Source organism: Gopherus evgoodei, chromosome 8 (assembly GCF_007399415.2).
Source record: "Gopherus evgoodei ecotype Sinaloan lineage chromosome 8, rGopEvg1_v1.p, whole genome shotgun sequence".
In the NCBI taxonomy this organism is placed as follows: domain Eukaryota; kingdom Metazoa; phylum Chordata; order Testudines; family Testudinidae; genus Gopherus; species Gopherus evgoodei.
This window is the reverse complement of record NC_044329.1, coordinates 16661384-16682479: the sequence shown is the minus strand read 5'-3', so window position 1 is coordinate 16682479 and position 21096 is coordinate 16661384. Positions and strand designations below refer to the sequence as shown.

The 21096-nt window shown below is 43.0% G+C and overlaps 1 protein-coding gene across 3 annotated transcripts in view; it reads right to left on the bottom strand.

The window, feature by feature from the left end:
• Positions 1 to 13702: 13702 nt before the first annotated feature.
• Positions 13703 to 21096, bottom strand: part of ARHGAP26 (Rho GTPase activating protein 26) — a 324497-nt gene continuing 317103 nt past the window's right edge. Inside the window, exons 23-24 of one of the 3 annotated variants that reach the window (XM_030573098.1) lie at positions 20534 to 20659; positions 13703 to 13897 (exon numbers count right to left, since the gene is read on the bottom strand). In XM_030573098.1, coding sequence (XP_030428958.1) covers positions 20571 to 20659 — 89 coding nt within the window. In that variant the 3' untranslated portion in view covers positions 13703 to 13897; positions 20534 to 20570. Of the gene's footprint in view, positions 20660 to 21096 lie in introns of all 3 variants that reach the window. The other 2 variants (XM_030573096.1, XM_030573099.1) reach the window with 2 other exon arrangements.

Genomic DNA, 21096 nt, shown 5'->3' with positions numbered 1-21096 from the left:
CTTCACTCCCTCTCGGAGCGAAGGACCTGCTGCCAAATTGCTGTCAAAGAATGAAGCTTGGGGGCGGGAGAAACCCTGGAGCCAGCCCTGCTGACTGCCATGCTGGGGGGCTGGGGGGAGGGGGAAGCTAGAGACGCTCCTGACTGAAAGAGAAAAATTCAGAGAGCGAGGGGTCTGTGTGTGTGTGTGTGTGTGTGTGAGAAAGAGAGAGAGCACGAGGGAATGCCATGCAACCCCTCCCCCCCAAAAAGAAAACTATGTCAGGGGCCAGTTTGGGGACCCACTGCCCTAGGCTGTTGTAAACGCTGCCCAGTCAGCTGTGGGGAGCCCCAGACCTGCCACTTGCCTTTGGGGAGGGGGCAGGGAAGCTGGGGAGTACCTGAGACCCCTCCCCAAGTACATGTCCCTGCATTGGATGTGCCACCCAGGGCAGATGGAGGCTCCAGGGTCTCGCACAGTGGCCCGGGCTCCCAGGGTAGCTCTTAGTATAGCCTAGGTCTACCCAAGGGGGTGGAGCCATGGCAGGGTGGGGTGGGCTGGAAGGCAGGGCCCCCATGAGGGTGTCCAAATGGTCACTGTCCCAAAGCTCCAATAGCTCTCAATCTGCCGTGGGCAGTAATTCCTGAACCCTGAACATCCCTTCCCCATTCTTGCCTCCGAGGCCCACCCTGTCTTGCCCCCCCCCCCGCCCCCTGGGGTTGCTTGGATCCTCAATCCTCCGGGACTCACCTGCTGCCTGCAGAGCTGGGTTGGGAGGCACTGACTCAGTGCCTGCTCCATTGGGACATGGTAGGGGTTAGGCCCCTGCCCAAGGGGATGGGGATGGGCCCAAGAGCAAGGGGCGGTGAAATCAGAGCACAGCAGGATGTGTGTGGGGGGGGGCATCGGTCCCAGGAGCAAGCGGCTTGGATGGGGAACTCAGAGCGCAGCAGGGTGGGGTGAGGGGTCAGGCCCTGGAGCTGACTGAATGCTGGCAGATTCCCTTTTCAACCGGCCGGTCTGGTCAGTAACCAGACCCTGGGAACAGTGTCTGGCAGTGAGTCTTTCAGGGTCAAGACATCCCACCCTGGCAGCACTTTGACCAGCTTCCCCTTGGTTTCTGGGGGGGGCAGAGAGGGATGCTCCTGAGGAGGCTGCTGCCCCCTCAGAGGCTCAGGAGGGGCAGTGCTTGTTCATTGCTGGCAGAGCGAGATGCAGCATCAGGGACTGGCGGGTGGGGTGGGGGCAACTCTAACTATGAGGTCATCATCCCCAGATATTGTGGTGGCAGGGATTGGGGGAGGCATTACTCCAGATATCAGGTGTCCCTAAGTTTGTGGGAACATTGGGGCATCACCCCAGATGGGTGGGCAGAGACTGGTGGGGTAGGGGGCAGCATCCTCAAGGGCCATGATGGGGGTAATCACTTCCTGCAATGGGGCAGAGACTGGTGAGAGGGACATCAGATAAGTGGGGCAGGGATTATTGGGGGATATCACCCCTGAGATGAGGGGGAGAGATTCTCCCCCAACAGGGAGATGGAGGAAGAGTGGCAGGGGTGAGGGAGTGAGCTTTCCCAGCACTACACCCCTCCATTCTGTACCACTTGCCCTTCCCAGGGCAGGGTGTTCCATGGGGGCAGGAGGTGGCCTGTCATGGGAGTTCCCTATGGAGAAATAGGGGAAGGGTTCCTTACTGGGGTGCAGGTTCTGGGGGCTTCCCTGTTGTGGCACAGTGGGTCCCAACTGGAGGGGGGGGTTCCTATGGGAGCCCAGGTCAGCTCTCAGCATGCGAGGTGAGCTGTCAGTCCCTTTGTGGGGCAGTGGGGAGATGTGGGATGTGTGTGCTGGGGGGTGGGTCTGTCAGTCTCTTCCTAGGGTTAGGGTGTGGGCAGCTCCCTGCAGCAGTGCCAGGAGGTCTGTTGATCTCTCAATGGGGCAGGATAGGGCTCCCCATGGAATGTGGGGGAACCCTGGTTGAGGTGTGTCAGTCCCTTCCCAGTGTGAGGGGACAGGATCCAGGCAGGTTCCCTTTGTGGTGCAGGGATATCCCTGGAGATGCAGGAGTCCATCAATCCATAAAGCTGCACCTTCGACCTCTGCCTATCAGAAGTAGTATTAAGCCCCCTTCTCCTTCTAACTCTAGAAGTAAAACTACACCTATGTTGTGAATCCAGGTCTCCGTGCTCTCTCAGTGCTCAAGCCACTGGACTACTAAGTATAAGGGTTTGTGCAGGGCCCACACTGATAGACTGCGCTGAGGCGTTCTTTGAGAAGTCCTGTTGGCTCAGGGTCCAAACATGAGATAGGCAGGGGAGCACCTACTTTGAGAATCCTGTCAGGGCTCAGCAGTGTCACCAGCAGAAATTTAGGCACCACGGAGACTTTACCTATGGAACCATAGGATCTAGCAGGTTAGGGAGCAACTGAATGAGGATTCTGCAAATCTAAACTTTAGACTGGGATACCGAATGTGGCAGTTACAGAACTAGCCCTTGACTTTTCTATGCTGCCACTTTCTTGTTGTGAGATGTAGAGTAAAACTTTCTGGCTCAGTTTCTCCATTTGTAAATTGGGCATTGTATCCACCTTTGTAAAGCACTGTGGATGCAGTATGGTAAGCCTTGTTTACTGAAGATGAGTGACACTGATTGCTCTATAACAATTGTCCTGCCCTGTGTTCCAAATGAAAGTACCATTAGGTTATCAACCTAGTATAGTTCATACCATGTAAGTGGGTAAAGTAGCAGCAACCATATGTTATAGCTTTGTGTTCGGCAAGGGGTAGCTCTCACTTTAACAAAGCTCTTGCTAAATGCTCAGCTTGACTGAGACATCTTTGGGCCCCATCTTGCTCTCTTTACTCAGCCAAAACTTCCTTCTATCCTACTTTTTAAAGGGCTCCCTTAGCCTCTTCTTACCCAGGATTAATGCCTGGGTTAGAAGAGGCTAAGGGAGCCCTTTAAAAAGTAGGATAAAAGGAAGCCCAAATCCACATCCCTTGTGGATTTCTAGGAATTGCCCAGTTTCAGCAGCTACACCCAGCTTTCAAGAGGCTGCAACAAAACTGAGCCTCAGCTTCCAGAACTGAAACAGTTTCCTACTAGCTAACAGCAGTGATCTGATGCTACATCTCACTTGCCCTAGAATAAGGGTTGGTTGAACTACACTTTTTGTAAGTCCGTCACTGAATTACAAAACTAATAAGCTAGAAACCATGTGTAGGGCCCAGAATGGAACAGCTTAACTTGTCTACATAAGCAGGGAGAATTCAGGCATGGCACTAGCCTATTGCAGAAGGCACTCTCAAGTGACTGCGACATTATTCAAAGTTTTCTCTGCTTCAACACTGACTGTTTTGTCCCTAAAATATCATCACTTTGAATAAATTATGAAAACAAGGAAAACATGATAGTCATGCAGTAGCTTGAACTATGTTTCAGAACAGACTGCGATTTCCCAGCTTACACACCCTCTTCGTTATTAGGTCTCTGTGCTGAGGAACACAATTGCACTAAATGGTGAATTGCTAAAGTTTCAGTTTAATGGAGGTTCTTTTTGCTGAAAGCCCCTGTAGTCTATAACAGCGGATCTCAACCAGGAGGCTGGGGCCTTCTGGTGGGGCCATGAGCAGGTGTCAGGGGTTCCTTCAAACTAAACCAGAGAGCAGGGCCAGCGTTTGACTCTCTCTCGAGCCCAGGGCAGAAAGCTGAAGCCTGAGCCCTGCCATGCGGGGCTGAAGCCGAAGACCAAGCAACTTCGTTTTGTGGGGCCCAAGCAATTGTTTTGCTTGCTACCTACAAACACCAGCCCTGGCTTGTAATCTACTGGATATGCAGAAAAACAGTTGTTGTGGCACAAGTGGGCTGTGGAATTTTTATAGCATGTTGGGGGATAGGAGGTTCAGAAAGAAAAATGTTGAGGCCCCCCCCCCGGTCAATAACACAAGAGGAGGGCGTTGTCAAAGTATTCAGAACTATTAGCACCCAAGTATTTTATCTCACAAATATTTTTCCATCAAGAGTAATTATTTGGTAATATTTTTTTCTCTTTATTAACCCAGTTCTACAGATGATCAAGTACTATTTGTCAGATTAATGATCAGGGCTACTTTTAATATTCACTAATTCTTCACAGTTTTCATCTAGCAACAGTTAGCAGCAAAGAGACCAGGAGAGGAGAGACTTGGCTTTCAGACTTCAAGAAGGCTATTCTACTAAAAAAAAAAAAAAAAAAGGCTACAGTGCCAAAATTGTGACATCACTTGAGACCAACAACATTCCATTGCTCTGAATAAAAAACTATGAACATCTGTAAATACTTTAAGGTGCAAGGTTAAAACCACATTCAGAGCTCACCAGTCACAAATGACCCAGCACAAGTGATGGTAAGAGCCCACTAATCCACTTGTAAAGCTCAAACATTATTGTTAAATCAATTGTTACTGTATGTCTTGTTTAATAGACCTCAGCATTACCAATGCACTTTTGCTGAGCTTATTTATGGAACTTGAAATTTATCTGTACATGCATAGCTAAGCAGGAGTGAATGTTGCCTAGCGTTTACAAGAGGGAACTGGAATGTTACCACCCCCAAGCATTTAAAAAGTGGAAGGAAAAAAGAGGAGACGCCTGAGGAAATGTTTAAGGTAATCAAAGGAGTAACATGATCATATTAAGTAAAGGAAAACTGAGTCTGGTATCTAGAAAACTCTTGCTAACAGGGAGATCATTTAAATTATGGAACTATTCCAGTGGAAGGAAGGCCTAGTTCTTTAGAACTCGACTAGATAAACCCCCTGGGAATAGAACAGAGGAAATAACATTGAATAGCTAGACATTGATTAGATTTCCTAATATGTCTTTTCCCCAACACTCCTGAGAATAATTCACATTCTGTCAATGATGGATGATTCACAACATACTGATACTCTGTCACCATCATCATAGAAGGCAAGGGAGAGGGTATGTGTGTACACACACACACACATTGGGTAATCCAGTACAAAACTAAATCTTTTCCATTCTTTGCCATCCATAATTCTACTTGATACATGAATGAACTTTATAACCATACAGCTTGTAAATATTATATGAAATGTGCACACAGACTGATCGGGCTCTCACAATGCATATGGAACTTCATAGCCCAACATAGAACGCTTCCCTTTAGTCTGAGTTAGCTCCAAGAGGTTCCAATGTCAAGGAGGTGGCCATACAAGAAAAAATAAATACTGAGACACAGGCCAGTGTTGCAAATTCTCACAAATTCATCCCAAGGGTCATATTTGTTGTTTTTCCTAAAGCCCCAGTTCCTGACTTATGTTAATAAAATGAAAAGGGGGGTTTCTAGCTGTCATGATTGTAGAGGAAAGCTTAAAAATGTCAACCCAAAATGCTCAGAACACAGAAAGCAAAGAAACCCCCCCTCAACCTTTTTATCTTTTAGAATTGCATGATTTTTAAGCCTCTCATGACTTTTTTAGAGGCCTGACATGGTTTTCGGGTGCTCAAGATTGGCACTACGTCTCACACACACAGCCGAGTAGGTTACATCTGGATTTGTACTGGTGGCCAACTAAGGTAAATGATTGCTGCTTAGCAAATGTTTTTGCACACAGTTTAGCTGGGGTGACAATGGCCTGTTCTCCATTTTTGCAACCTAGTTTGTTTCTTTGCAGCAGTTTGCAATGTGTTCCATGATGCAGTGCTTCTTCAGAGAGTCATGGTAGGATGCCAGTGGTCTAAATGAAATGGAAGAGATCTGCATGAAACCAGGGTTCCTCTCAATGCCTGTGTTATTGGGTAGGGCCTTCCTACTGTTTTATTTGGGCCTTATGCCATAATCTTTATACAGACAAAACTACTTATTTTACCAGTGCTATGGCTGAGGGATCAGGTCTCTTCTAAAACCATGTTTACACATAATGCTGGTTTTGAAAGTCACAAAATTCCCAATCTGATCACATTGTGAGTATAGAGAGTGCATAGAAACAGAGATCCAATTTTCATGTGCTTTAACTTGTTCATTTTGCCATGGCTGGCTAAACCTCCTGCTGGTGCTGTCATCAGGACTGGGGTTTCAACTAACTGAAGAAAACAGGGAAGCCACATTTGTGGGATTTTTTTCTTTTGTTTTAAAACGACACAATCAAGAAGCAGCATATTGATTCCCGGGCCCAAAATATTTATTATACATTATGAATAACAAAATTAATAAGCTTTAAAAAAGGCACATGTAAAATGATATTTACAAAATTTAACAGACTAGCAAATACAAGACAAACATATGAAGCACATTACTTTTCCTTCCACGCCTATTTATAGCTATGTATATTTACTGTGTTGTGCAGTCAACTGCATGACCTAGCTCTACAAAAATGCTAGAATCCGCAAACAGATTTATTTACTAGTTCAAGGAGTGCCCTTCAGAAGACCAGTATCCACAGCACTAGAATGAAAGTGTGAAAGGATGGGTTACCAGAGGCAAAGTAAAAGGAGATAAACGCTTTTCATTATAAATCAAGCTTGGAACTCCATCCTTGTACCACGTTATTGTGGCTGCACTAGCCCAGTAAATATAAAACTTCAAGTATGTTTCAAATACTCCAGTCCAAGGCTTGTAGCTCTTGGATAAATTAGCTGGAAGGAAGGAGTACACAGCCTTATATTTGCTGGTGCTATATTATAACAATGGCTCACATCCAGGACACATCCTGCATCAGGTATGCTGGATATGTGAACAAGAGTAAACTAAGGGATTGCATGCTTGCCCAAGAACTGTTCTTAGTCTGGATAAAAATATCATCAAACACATTAGAAAATGATGATCATCCATGCCGTGAAACCCAGATCCATAGTCACGCTATTTGAGGTTGTTCGTGATACAGATTTGAGAAGCCTTTTTTAAAATTTTGCCAGTTAGCTTTAATTTTTAAAATATGACAGGAAGCGCAAACACTGTGTTGTCTGATCCCATTTGGAACTTATCTTCATTCACATAAGACTATATCAGATTTAAATTAAATTCCAACTTTCAAAAAATATATAGAGATATGTGTAAAGCTAAACTCATCCTTTGGTTAATACAAATCTTTATTTCAAACTGTATTTTAATATTTCTCATGAGCCTGCACAGGACAGCTGAGGATTGGTCCTGCTTTGAGCAGGGGGTTGGACCAGATGACCTCCTGAGGTCCCTTCCAACCCTGATATTCTATGATTCTATGACACAGCCAGCCAAGAGAATCAATGAAGATTTATGAAGTTCATGTGTGGAGAGAGACATGAAGAGGGGAAGAATTTCAAGTCCTGGGTGCCACTTAAATGCCCTCCTCACCCAGCCTTTGCAGGAAACATCACTGCAATCTTTAAACACAAGTGGGAACCTAGAGGAACGCCAGATGATGACATATATAGTCACAACTTCTATTAGCCCCGCCTCCTGATTTAACAGTAGCACCAACTGGTTTAAAACCCAAACCATCAAATGTGATACCACAACAAGAAGTATTTTACTATTGGACAATATCAAACACTAACAGAGAATGACGATTTTATAACATTAATACACTTCCGTTCTACAAACTTTTTCTTGAGCTTGTGGTGTTTTCACTCAACCTGTCCAGCTTCTACCAAGAAGGCCAAACCCAAGTGAAACAACTGATCTCTGGCAATACAAACTAAGTGGTTTGCAGTCATTAATTGCATGTTTTTTTTCCATGTGAGTGTTCTTCATGAATTTTTGAATCTGACAAGTTATACAGGTATTATAAAACAATATTAGGAGCATAGTGTTTGGTTGTACAATAGAATAATTTTCCCCACCACCGCCCCGCTTTGAGTCTTTGGCCTGCTGTCAACATGTGCAGAATGCCAGTGGAATTTAATCATAAAAGAAAATTAGCATTAAAATAGAGCAGAGCAAATGGGCAAAGAAAGTCTGTGCATTTAAAACTCATGTGGCCTATAGCCTGTGACAAAGAAATGGACATTTTTGGCTCTGATCTAATATATTTTTCAGTTTCGTTTCTAAGGGTATGTCTACACTGGAGTTAAAAACTTTGCAGCTGGCCTGTGTCAGCTGATTTACGCTCATGGGCTCTGGCTAAAGGGCTTAATTGCAGAGTAGGCATTCAGGTTCGGGCTGTGGCCTGGGCTCTAGGACCCTGTGAGGTGGAAGGGCTCCAGGGCTAGGGCTGCAGCCCAAGCATTTACACTGCAATTGCCCTGTATCCTGTGATACCAAGTCAGCCGGCACAGGCCAGCCAGGATTGTCTTACCTCGGTGTAGATATACCCCAAAGTGTAGAACCTTGTTTGGTGTCTGTTACTGTATCTTTTTTCTTAGCTCACCTCTCGGATGGTTGCTGGAGAGAGCGCGTCAGAATATCTGATCCCCTTTTCAATTTTGCAGATATTTAGTTTTGAACAACAGAGTCTAGAGCAACATTCTCAGCTAATGTGATATACAGAAGGAGGGAATGTGAGGAACAAAGCAGCAATTTCAGTGCAAAGGCCTGGACAGTAGAGTTGTGTCCAAGCTACATGGTATTATTTCTTTGTAATATCATCATGCCAAGGGTGCCCCAGTCACGTCCCAAGATCCCACTATACAAATAAAATTCAGATCTGCATTTTAAACATCTTGAAACTCAGCTAGGCATTTGGCCTTGGAGTTTAGGCTAGGCTCATGTTAAGAACTTCCTAAAGTCTAGGGAGTATAGACTTACAATTTTGGATCAGGTCCATCTCTAATGGAGAGCAAACCTTTGCTAAAATAAAGTTGTTTCTGCTTTGTGTGAAGCAAGCCAAAAATAGGTCATGTGCAAATGCCTGAATGCTACAAAGAGAAACACACTGAGATTCAGGTACCCAACACTGGCTAAACCTGAGAAGAAATGGTCACCCACAAAGTATCACCAATGAGACAAAACTAGTAACAGAAAATGCAATCGAATTCTGATCCTCTGAAATGCTTGTGAGACTTGAGGTAAATGGACATAACTGAGGTGGATAGAACCTAGTACTCCACTGGGGACTTGATCCTACCATAGGCTGAGCACTCGAGCCTGATCCAGCAAAGCCTATAAGCACATGCTTAACTTTAAGCATATGAGCAGATCCACTGAAATTGTGTATCTGCTTTGCGTCTCCTTCATATAAAAATCTATTACTGCACTGGCTTTTACTCTTTGAAACAGGTTTGAGCTAGTCCACACACCAGCTGATTCCACTCATCTGCATTCTACCCTGAACATCTTACCTTTCCTCTGGATCTAAGAGACAATTTAATTGGAGGGGATGTGGAGATCAGTGTGGCTGCTCCTATCTCGAATGCCAGTCACAGGAAAGCTATTTTATGGAAACCCAGTAGACCTTAAGCAGAGAACAAACGTCCATCCTCTGCCTTTTCCTAGGAAGGGAAATATAATTAGAGCTCAGCAGCAGAGTCACAGGATGGGATTTCTTTTTCTATAGTGCGTCAGTGAGTTTTAGAGCACAGGTGTTATTTTCAAGTCACTTTTGTCTGTGGTTTAGAAGTGAGCACAATCTTCATTAGCTGAAGGGAGGATTTATAATAGGTAATCGCTAGGTGCTATTTTCTGAGCAATCAAACAGTTGTGCTAAATTACAAGCTGCTTTCTCCCTCTTGGCTTTCAAAAAATCAGTTCACCGTCCATGGAGTAAAATAAAAAGGATTTTCTTTTTTAAAAAAGGGGGTTTCTTTTCCTTAAATGATGAAATAAGATTCTAATTGGCACAAACCTACATGCTATAATTGTTCTGTGTTTTTTGGTTCAGCAAAGTAATTCAAGTGCCATGAACTTTCTAATCTTAACTTGGCCCTTTAGGAATGGATTTGCTTTTTGCAAATGTGAATGTGACTTTCCCCACTGTCGTAGCAAGCAGTAGGTTTAAATTGATACTCCATTGAACTGGGTGAGATTCAGCTCTACAGTGAGGGGAAATTGCCCTCAGAAATTTAAAAAAAAGAGTGAGATTTCCCATGAGGACACTGGCTCTGGACTCCATTACTGCACCCTGTACACACAGCATCCCGACATCTTCAAACAGCAGAAAAAACAGTTATCATTAATTATCCTCCTTTTGCCACCTGGTACACTGAGGTTCTTCTAAATGTGCCTCATTTTCCTTATTTCTCCTTTATTTTCAATTATCAAGCAGCATTTAAAAAGAGGCAGGCCAGCCAGTCAGACTTCAGAATGGTTAATTTTAGTTATTACATTATCCTTAGAGCTCTCTCCCTCTGGTTGGCTAAATCTCTCTAATGCCTTGCCCTGCTCTGCAGAATCTGAGTGCCTCCACAGCAGGGGATACATCATCTCCAGACTATTCCTATGTACTGTATAGTTCTTGGCGGTGCTAGCTCTCCCTCTCTTTGAAAGAAATGAGGGGCGGGAACCAACCCCCACTCTATTTGCATAGGTCAAAAATCAATAAAACTAAACAGGACACATCTGCAATCCAAACCCAATGTGCTGACCAGACCTTGCAAGTTATATTCTACAGTGACAAGTGAGCCACAGTTCTACTCCTGCCTGAAGGACTCCCCCTCCCACACTGCAAGGTGAACCCCTTGTGATTTACAGAGAGATCACATTCCAAAGTGACTCCACAGCACCGTCCAATTAACACAGTGATAATACAAGGATTACGCAAATCAGCATAATCTGAGCCTCCATGTTTGTCTAGGGGAAACAACAGATGGCTCAGGCATTGCTGTTCTCATTGTTTAACGCTGCATCCTTCAGGACCTGATCAGTCAAGGATTTGAGGGATTCAGCTGGTCTGGAAAGGTCACAGCCTTAGGTTGCTTGGTGGTGGCTGGGGGATGGGGTTTGTTTTGGTTTTGGATGAGTAATTAACCATGCAAATCAAATCAGACTGTGGTGCTGGCACAAGTGCGTTACTCTGATTTTACAAAGTCCCTCCCAATAGGACACACATTCCCTTTATCAGACTTGTGTAAATATGGCTAGGAACAGGTACGATAATAACAGTACACCATACCTAGTAGTGGCTGTGGGTCCTAATAGGTGATTGAAATAACATAACTCATGCTTTCAAGGCCATTTGTGTGAAGAACTTTAATAGCACCAGCTGTCCAACTATTTCTAACACTGATCACCCCTCCCCCCTCCTCCCATTGTGACTTTTCCCTTCAGAAATGGTAAGATTTCAATTCAGATGTCCAACAATTTATAATTCCTGTCTCAAGGGGATTAAAGATTCAGGTGTTTGGCTATGTGCTTCTCTCTATGTGTAAACAAATTACTCTGTATGTGCTGTGTTGTGTGTGCACATCTGCACGCCTCCACTACACGTATTTACATCATTTTGTATTTTTAAAATATTTGGCAAGTGATTTTTGAAAAAAAAGGGGGGGAGGGGAGATAATCTTGTAAAGTTGGACAAACCAAATATGTGACATGGCGAGAGCATGTTGCCAAACATTGTGACTCATTAGAAATGACCTGACAAATTCCCATGCAGAAGTCATGAGATCATTTCTAGCATGGGACAATAAATCATTCAGCCCCAGTACTGTTCATGCAGCATTCTCCATACAGCCTCACCTAGCATGTCATGGAGAAGTGCCATAGTAAAGGGAAATAAGGCACTTGGGCTAAAGTTTGCAGACTTGGGTGCATCTCCCCAGGTGGTCTGATTTTTCAGAGACTGAGCCCCCACAACTTCCACTTTCAAACCCAAATATAAGTTTAGGTGACTAATGTTAGACACTCAGGTTTGGAACAACTGGCCATTAGCTGCAAACAGTTCTTAAAAACTTCCAAAGAATAAAATGTCAGCATCTCATTGGCTGTCCATGCCTCACAGACCCAAATGAAAGTTGCTAGGGGCTCAGGGTCTGCTTTGGAGTCAAAAGCTCTAAATCCAGGTTGGGAGCAAGTGACGTTCATCACAAACCCTCTGCATTTTCCCATGGCAAGAGAAGCATAATCAGTTTTCAGATTTCCAAGCAAAGGAATTTTAACAGCTGCCACATGGCACTGGTATCCTAATGGGAAGTTTTGCTAGAGATCTTCATATGAACAGAGAATTAGTTGCTGTCCTACAATACAATAAGAGGCAATGCTTGAGTGGAGTTGCTGAATTGCTGCAACACAGGGATGAGCTGGGGAAGAGAGGATAGTAGATAGATGGTAAAGTACGGTAATTCCTTAGAGCAGCGTTTCTCAAATGTGCCACTGTGGCTGCATGAGGCTACCAGGGGCTTTTCTGGCGGCCACAGCCTCCTGGGCAGTGACTGAGAGGGCAAAGCAGATGCCCCTCCCTGTTGATTCTGGATGTGCCACTTTGGTGTTGGTTGCTGGGGCTGCCAGCAGAGGTTGGGCCCTGCCTTCCTCTGCAGACACCTGGGGCACAACCCTGGAGGAGCAGACAGCCTGTGAGTTCCCCACCTTCCCAGGAGTGGTGGGGCTCGGGCTTCAGCCCTGGGATGGTGGGGTGGCAGGCTCCAGCCATGTCCCCTGGCCAGAAGGCCCCATCTCCTGTCTGCAGGGCTTTAGGTTACAGCCTCAGGGCTTCAAGCTCCTTCCTGGGGCCTCATCCCTCAGGCTCTGGCTCCCCCCGCCTCTCCCACCCCTCATCGCCCCTGGTCCCTGCTGCCTATCCACCTCCCCATCCAGGGCTTAATTTGTCCCCAGGCTTGCAGGGGCTGAGTAAGTCTGTGGTGAAAAGTGTTACTATCCCTTTTCACAGCAGAGGCTTGTTAGCTAGCTGAGAGGCTGTGAAAAGTGATATTAACAAATGTACAAAAAAATCACTTTTCACAGTAGCAGACTACTAGCTAGCAATAAATAAGTTACAAGGATTTTGATGTACATACTTATTTGTTTCTCCTAAAGAATTTTAGGAAAAATTGCCAGAGTGGCCACCAGCAAAAGTTGGTGGCCGTACTCCGAGGCCACCAAAAAATTTGTTGTGAGAACCCCTGCCTTAGAACACAATAAAGTATGGCATTAATAATACAAATATTGGAGATGTAAACTGGACTTCTTTACACACTCCAATTAGCTGCATTTTATTTCTTTTAACCTTCTGTGTCATTCTTTTTATTTCTCAGCATTTCCTTCTTGCTTGAATAAAACAATTATAAAGTCTTCATTTTTAATTGATCCCTTGTGACAAAGTCCTATAGATTTTAACAGAGAATTAATGGAGAATGATAACCTTTAAGCCGACCAACAGAAGTCTAATGACAGGATCTCATTCTCTATTAAACAGTATAGGCTGTAAAAGTAATTTCTATGAAACCTTTTCGGTTTCATCCTTACTAAATTCTACAAGACTTTTTCATATGGGAAGTGAAGTTCTGGGAAGAAAACTGCCAGAGTGTAACAACTGACAGACCCATATCACATAAAAACTAAGGTTTTCAAAAGTGACAATCTAACACAATGACTGTGAAGCAGGCACAGTCTCTGGGCTGGTCCACACTGGGGGGGGGGAAATCGATCTTAGATATGCAACTTCAGCTACGTGAATAACATAGCTGAAGTCGAATATCTAAGATCGGATTACTCACCCGTCCACACCACGCGGGATCGATGTTCGCGGCTCTCCGTGTCAATTCCGGAACTCCGTTGGGGTTGATGGAGTTCCAGAATCGATATAAGCGCGCTCGGGGATTGATATATCGCATCTAGATTAGACGCGATATATCGATCCCCGAGCAATCGATTTTAGCCCGCTGATACGGCGGGTAGTCTGGACGTGGCCTCTGATACATGTACAGTAGCTGCCACTTAGCCTGCTGTTGGCTCGAGATAGAGCTCTGAGCTGTCACCTGTAATCTCCCTATTCAACCTGAGGTTGCTATTGGCTGCACTGCAGAACTCAACGGGACAGTTTTGGCTTGCAGGCTACCTGTGACCTAGAAAGAAAGGGCAAAAAAAGATTGGAGAAAAGGCAATCTTACCATACCTGTGCTATTAGGTTTGTGTGGATGGAGAGCATGCTGAGAAAATAGTAAATTAAGGACCACTGCAGAAGCACGTTTGATATGATTAGTTATCACAGAACAACTGCAATGTTTGTGGTCAGCTTAACACAGAGATGAGCATGCTCTTCTGTGACTGTCACCACTGATGTCTTTTGAATTTAAAGTCTGACCATCACAGAGGGGCGAGAGGTGACAGAGTGGTACTGATTAGTGTAGCTGTGTAGCACAGAATGGAGCTGGCAACCTTTGAAAAGACAGCATATTTTACATAATAGCTTCTTTTCTGGCAAAAATGAAAAGGTTGCTTCAAGTGCAAGCTTGTAGTCCATCCTTTCCCATAGAAAGGAGCTTAGCAGCAGCAAGTAGAACAGATATTTAATTCAAAATCATATTGCCACTCTACATGGCTTGTCACCCAAACCTATCAAAGAATGGAACATAATGAACTTGCTAACAGGGATTGCATTAGAGCCACACACTGAGTGAATCTTTCAGAACTTCTGTGCCAGGTTGTAAAGATTAAAATAAATAGTTACACCCAAACAACATACCATTTTACAATTACTGAATCCTACAAAACTAAAACACTGAATCTGACATTTAAATCAGCAATTTTTATTGGATATTTTCCATGGAGGTGCCATTTATAAAGACTTTATTAATATTTATTACTTTATACAGCATTTACAGTGAGCTTGAAAATAACCTTCATTCATGTATTAAACATGCACCCACATTGCTTTTAACACTCTCCATATCTCATTAAATGCTTTTAAACAGCTTTGCATAATATCTGTTAAACACTGATAACTACAGCATTATGGGACATCCTTGTTAAGGTGTTAAAGAATGTAGCTGTATATTGTAAATAGTTGGTATAAATATTAATAAAGCTTTTCAAAATGGCATTTTTACACTGAGATTTTATTTTCTCTTGATATCTCCCTCCCTCCTTTAATGGCTCAACTACAGTAAGCTATTGAAGGAAAACTGCTGTGATTAGTTATAGTGGTTCAGGTGGCTATAGTGGTTCAGGAAAGCTCCCATTGAGGAGGGAATGTTATGTCTGACTAAGAAGAGTTGAATAGGAATCTCTGATACCTACTGATTAGGGACAGGTTCTGAGACCCTTACTCAGATTGAGTAGTTCCTTACTCCAAAAATAGGACCAATAACTTTAATTGAGCTTTACACAGCTTGGGGCCTTAACGAATCTGGGCCTTACAGGAGTTCGAGATTAACTCTCTTAAGGCCTAGTCCATTGAAATCAATGAAAAGACCCCACCTGACTTTTACGGATCAAAAGACCAGGCCTCTAGCCTTACCTGTTTAATTTAAACCGAGGTGATTTTAAGATCTTCATCCCCAGAACTCTATTAAATACTTTATTTGTGCTATATTAGATACTAAAGCTGAAATCCTGGCTGCCACTGACATCAAAGGGGACACGATTTCACTCTAGCACTTGTTACTGATGTCTTGTTTCAACAGATATTATGGTAATATGTATTTTTTGCCAAAATGTTAACACACATTTAAAAATTAATAAAGGATAGAATATATATAGCAGCAACTTTGAAAGTCGCTGCTTTCTGATGCTTTTGAATAACACCTTTAATGTCTTTGTCATAAATGACAAGTAGTGAGGATTAACTATCATTCCCCCTTTTCCCTTTTTTAATTTAAAAATTTGAAATTTGACAAAAACAATCCAGTTGTCCCAAAAGGGGGAGAAATTCACAACATTTTCATAATTTTGTTTTGATCTTTACATTTAACAAAGGCAACTTCTAACTTGATGCGGTAATTAACATTAAGACATTTTGTAAAAACATCAGCAATGTACTTTTGTTTGCAGTGAGGGATAGGGTAACATTATTAGGAGCCTGGGACCCATTTTCAAAAGTAACTTGGGCACTTAGGGGCCTAAGGCCTAGTTTACACTAAAGAGGTTTGCTGGTAAAGCTACACTGACAAAACACTCCCAATACACATGCAGCTTATCAGTGTTTTTATTGGTATAGTTTATACCAGTTCTGCAAGTGAAATAAGCTATACCAGCAAAAGCGATTTTATACTGGTATGACTGCATCAACATTGAGGCATTTGCCGGCATAGCTATGTTGCAAAATTTACACCTCTAACGGACATCAATATGCAGGCAAAACACTCTGGTGTGGACCTGGCCATCGTCTAACTGAAAGGCACTAGGTGCCCAAGTGAAAATAGAACTGAGGCTATGTCTACACTTGCAGAGTTTTTTCGCTGACAGTTGTGTCGGTGATAGAAAAGCACTAAAAGAAAAGCGCCGGTTTGTGTTCACATTGTTTTTCACAAGCGTCAGTGTGGGTTTACATATGCAGCACTTGCATGGCAGATGAGAAGAGCGCACTGTGGTAGCTATCCCGCTATGCACTGCCCTGGGACACAAAGCAAATCATTATTGTGGTGGGTGAATGTGTGTGTGTGAGATAGCCGCCAGAAGCAACCAATCCTGAGGCAGGGGGAGGCCCCGACCTCAGCCCTTGCCTCCCTCCCTGACTCTGCACAGCACATTTTGTCTGCCTGCCTCTGTTCGCATTGTGGGAGGCAGCTGGAACATTCCATAGTAATGATTTGTTTTGTGTCTCAGGTAGTGACAGGCTGACAGAACGGAGCTAAAGGTGTATACCTGCAGGCAGGACTGCTCCGTTTCAAAGAGTGGGCGCTCCCACTCTGCATTGTGGGACAGCTCCGGAGGGCAATTAGACCAGTAAAAACAATCAAGAGTCTTCACTGGCACATCAGTGCAAAAGCATCGGCTCAAAAAGCAAAAAGACTCTTGTTGGAGTGGTTTTATTTTTGCGCTGAAACTCAGCCATTCCAGTGCAAAATGTGGATTTCCAGTGATCACGCTGCCGTGGTTTTTGCGCAAAACCCGGACTTTTTGTGCTAAAATTGGCAAGTGTAGACATAGCTTTAGGCTAGTATGTTACTTAAAAGGTTTTGAAAATGTTACCTATATCAATTACATTATGTTTTATATTGCAATGCAGTTTTCCTTGAAAAGCTAAAACAAAGGCAAACCCCTTCACCTGTATAATCTAAATACCACAGAAATCAATGATCACTTTGATACAACCCGTATCAAGCAGTAAAAAGCCAATGGGTCTGTTTGGTGGCCGTTGAATCCATTTGAGCAAGGAGGAGTATATTTTTTAAAACAGTTGCCAAAGGTTCAAACTGCATGACTCCCATTTGCTTCGATGAGGCCTCTGAGCAGGGTCATTAAAAAGAACTGATTACAAGAGCTAAGTACAGAACCAGCTTTTTTTTTTTTTAAAGTAACTCATTGTGGAAACAAATTACTTTCAGACAGGTTATCTTGAGAAGCAAATGGGTTTCTTTTTGTGTTTTAAATCTTCCACATTTTTTCAGCTGAATTTAATGTTGGTGAAATATGTCAGCCTACCTAATGACTGGGAGCGTTGGACAGAGACCAAAGAAACAGAAGCCCAATCTCTTCAGGTGAGGGAGGGGCCATAGAACCCAGACATCATCTGCATTGAGGGGACAAAACTGAACAAACTTGCCTGACTGACAGTCATGGAAGATGAAACCTTCTGTCTACCCAAAGAACAGGTTCAGCATAGCAGCATAATAGTAGTGTACATTATACCATCCTGCTTGCAGTGGGAGGTGTCCTTCACCTCTGAGCTGAAAAGTTATTTCACTCTCCTTTGCCCATTCAAAATCTTTGGTTTTTCTATGTTGGTGTCAACACAAAGGCCAATGTGGGTTCATTGTAGTGATGAATATTGCAATGCAGACACCTGTCCCCTGGGATACGGATGAAGACCAACCAAGTAATTTCATACAGGAGATCAAACAGAAATCAGCTGGTAAATTTTTTTAGCTGCTAACATGTGAGGGTGGATTTAAATCCACAACATATTGGTGAAACAACCCCTCCTCTATCGCATTATGAATCCTAACCCCGCCCCCCCCCATTTTATCCTCTTAATTTGATTAATTTTCAAACCAGAAAATACTATAGGACAGAGTTAGTTATAGTCAGTTACTTTTCCTGACAATCTAACCAGTCCTGTCCAAAGAGGGTATGATCTTATCTACCAATCTGTTCACAGACAGTCACACTGTGCAGCTCACAAGTATAACATTAAAGTAACCCAGAACAGTGAGGTACCAGTGGCTTCTAAAAGTCAATCAGTGAATAGTTAGAGCGAGCTTTAGCTAAGAAACTTCTGTACTTAGCTATTTTTTATTTTTTTTTAATTTGGATATGCTGGAAATCTGTCCATTCCCCCTCTGCACAGGTCTGCCAATCACTTGTTTTTCATCCTTAACATTCCATTATCTTTCTTCAACAATTTCTAACTTTTTAATTATTTTTTTGATGAAGGAAAGACAAGCAAACGGCCACAAAGCTAAGATTTACTTTCTCTCGTCTCTGTAACATATAGACGTAAGTAAAGAAAGCCCTTAGCTTGGTTCCAGTTTTCTGAGAAAACCCACAAAGGCATGTGTGTGCATTAGATCTCTCCCACACACATATGCGCGTGATGGCATAATAAATATATATATTATGTATTGTATCTTTTATGTATAATATATATATTAGATTGTCTCCTTCCAACCCCAAAGTCTAGGAAGTTTAATTAATGTAAATGAAATTAAAAAGCGAGCAAAAACTCAATCCAGATGGCTGGCATAGTACGTGACAAAATGAAAGAAAAGGTCAACATGTTTAAAGGTTAGGTTGTGTGCCTGTGTGTTCTTCCCTGTAAACTGGTTTCAAATATCCATGGAACATCTAGCTCATTACAGCTCCGCTACAAATATCAAACTGAATTTTCCCTCATAATATTTTGAATTATTCTATTTACATATGATTTTTTCCAATAATAAAAAGTAAAACATACAGCAATTCAAGCACTCATGTTCTTAAAAAATAATTAAAACTGAAAATAAATCCATTCCCTAAATCCCATCTCTGCATGATAATAGAAAAATAATTCTTCCTGCCAAGACGCCAGCTTTTCTTATGATTTTCTATTATAAAATGTTGTAGCACTTGCCAAAATATCAAGAAAGTTTGACTTTTCTTTTCTTTTCAAATATAATCTGAGCTGTGCTAAGGACTATGCAAAAAACTTTCTTGAGAACACCACAATACTGGAGTGACTCTGTCCCAAACTGGGTACTCAACAGAGGAGGCTTCAAGACTTTCTAAGGGCAGCACAGAGGGAGGAAATAAAAAACACTGGAAGGACTAATTGTTTGTTTTCCTTAGAATTTCAATTGGCTACATGAACAATAAATGCTTATATAGCTAAAAAAGATTTACTTTGTATAATCAGTACTGCACGGACTTGGCATCACTGGACTATATGCTAGGCTGCAAGCAAAGACGCCATCTATAAAAGCAACTGCAATGAGTGGCAAATGTAACGAAAATTGACGTAAGAGTGGCCCGGGCATTCAGCAAGCATGCATTCCTCTCTCTACAATGTGCATTGGTAAGTGATGATACGAATCAGCAAGTCACACAAAACAAGTGGTATTTATCATGAGCTGCATCTTGCCTTCCAAGAAGGAAATGCCAGCTGCACAGATCACAGATGTTTACTCAGCATAAATCTAAATCTAAAAAAAAAAGTTATGAAAGGTTTGGTCCAAAATATTCTCTCTTCCATTGTGCTGATGCTCAGAGCACTGAAAATTCACAGCTGATCTTGCACTCACCCCACAGAGATCATTCAACTTCTTTTGTTTTTGCTTTCACCATCAGAAAACAGTGGCATTTAAAAAAAAATATAATCCTAATTAAGTAGGGCTATCATCAGCACCAGGGTATGGTGTGTTGCGTTTGTTGAGACTGGACTGAATCCCGTCAAAGATGGCTCAGGGCTGTGTAAACTGCTGCTGCAGAAATGTTTAGTGGTTTGACGTATGTAAACAGTACCTTAACCTCTCCCCTCCTCACAGCTATATGAGAGAGAGATTGCTTTGCTGTTAGCCAATAAAAGATTGATTTTCGCTGATTCAACAAGGAGGGGAGAATTTGTGAGCAAGAAATGGCAACAGCCTCCTCTCTCCAACATAATCTCCTCCCCACTATGTGAAATGGTGACTTAAGGTCCAATCTACATACCCTGGATTTGTGCTAACAGTACTCACATAAGCAGTTCCACTGAAGTCAAGGCTGATGTCAGTGGGTCTACCAGTTCAAATCAAGGGTTTGCAGAATAGGGCCCTGAAATTAGGATTAAGCTCCTGCACTTCGCTGATACAATGGCTCAACAAAAGGAACAAAGTTGAGAACGTGGTGCAGTGGCTGTAGGAATCACACACGTTTACTAGAAGTTGAATGACCTCCACGGAGCCTCTGACCGCCCCTTCTGCAGTATATTTGCACATACCACAATAGATCACGAAGGAGACATATACATTATCATTTGTATAAACATTAATTTCTATAGGAATTGGAAAGTCCTTCACCCTGCATTTCACAGTAGTAAAGAGCAAATGATCTACAACACTCTAATCAGCAGTTTTCATGGATACCATGTAAAGCTTAGCAGTGTTGCTTCTGTGCCCAAAGTTATAGGAACTCCACGTAGTTTTCAGGGATTAGTCCTGTCTTCCCGTTCAGGGTTCCTTCCAACCAGCCAGGCTCCTGAGATGGATGAACTGAGGAGAGAACAGAAGGATATTAACATCAAGCTTACAAGGGACATTTTCTAGTGGAAAGGAAATAAGAACATTTTCACCCACAACCAATCTCACTCAGTTATGGCAAGTTTTGAATTCTCCTGTACAGTAGCAAAGAGAAAGAAGCCTCCCTTCTCCTTGCTGTGGTTTGAAGCTCTCTGGGACAATGGTGACAAGAAGCTATTTCCTGCACTTGCATTAGAGATCAGTATTGAAATCATTTCCCCTCTCTACTAACAGGAGAAATGCAAATTTCTGAGGCAACTGTCAGGAACCTGGGGCCACCCACTTCATTATCCCAGGGGTTCATTTGTATCCTATTTCCAAAGTCCCTTATTCATTTTCCTCTGTCTCCAGAGCCTGGGGTCTAAATCATCTGCTTAGCAGCCTCCGCTCTCCCCCTGCAGCTGATTGAT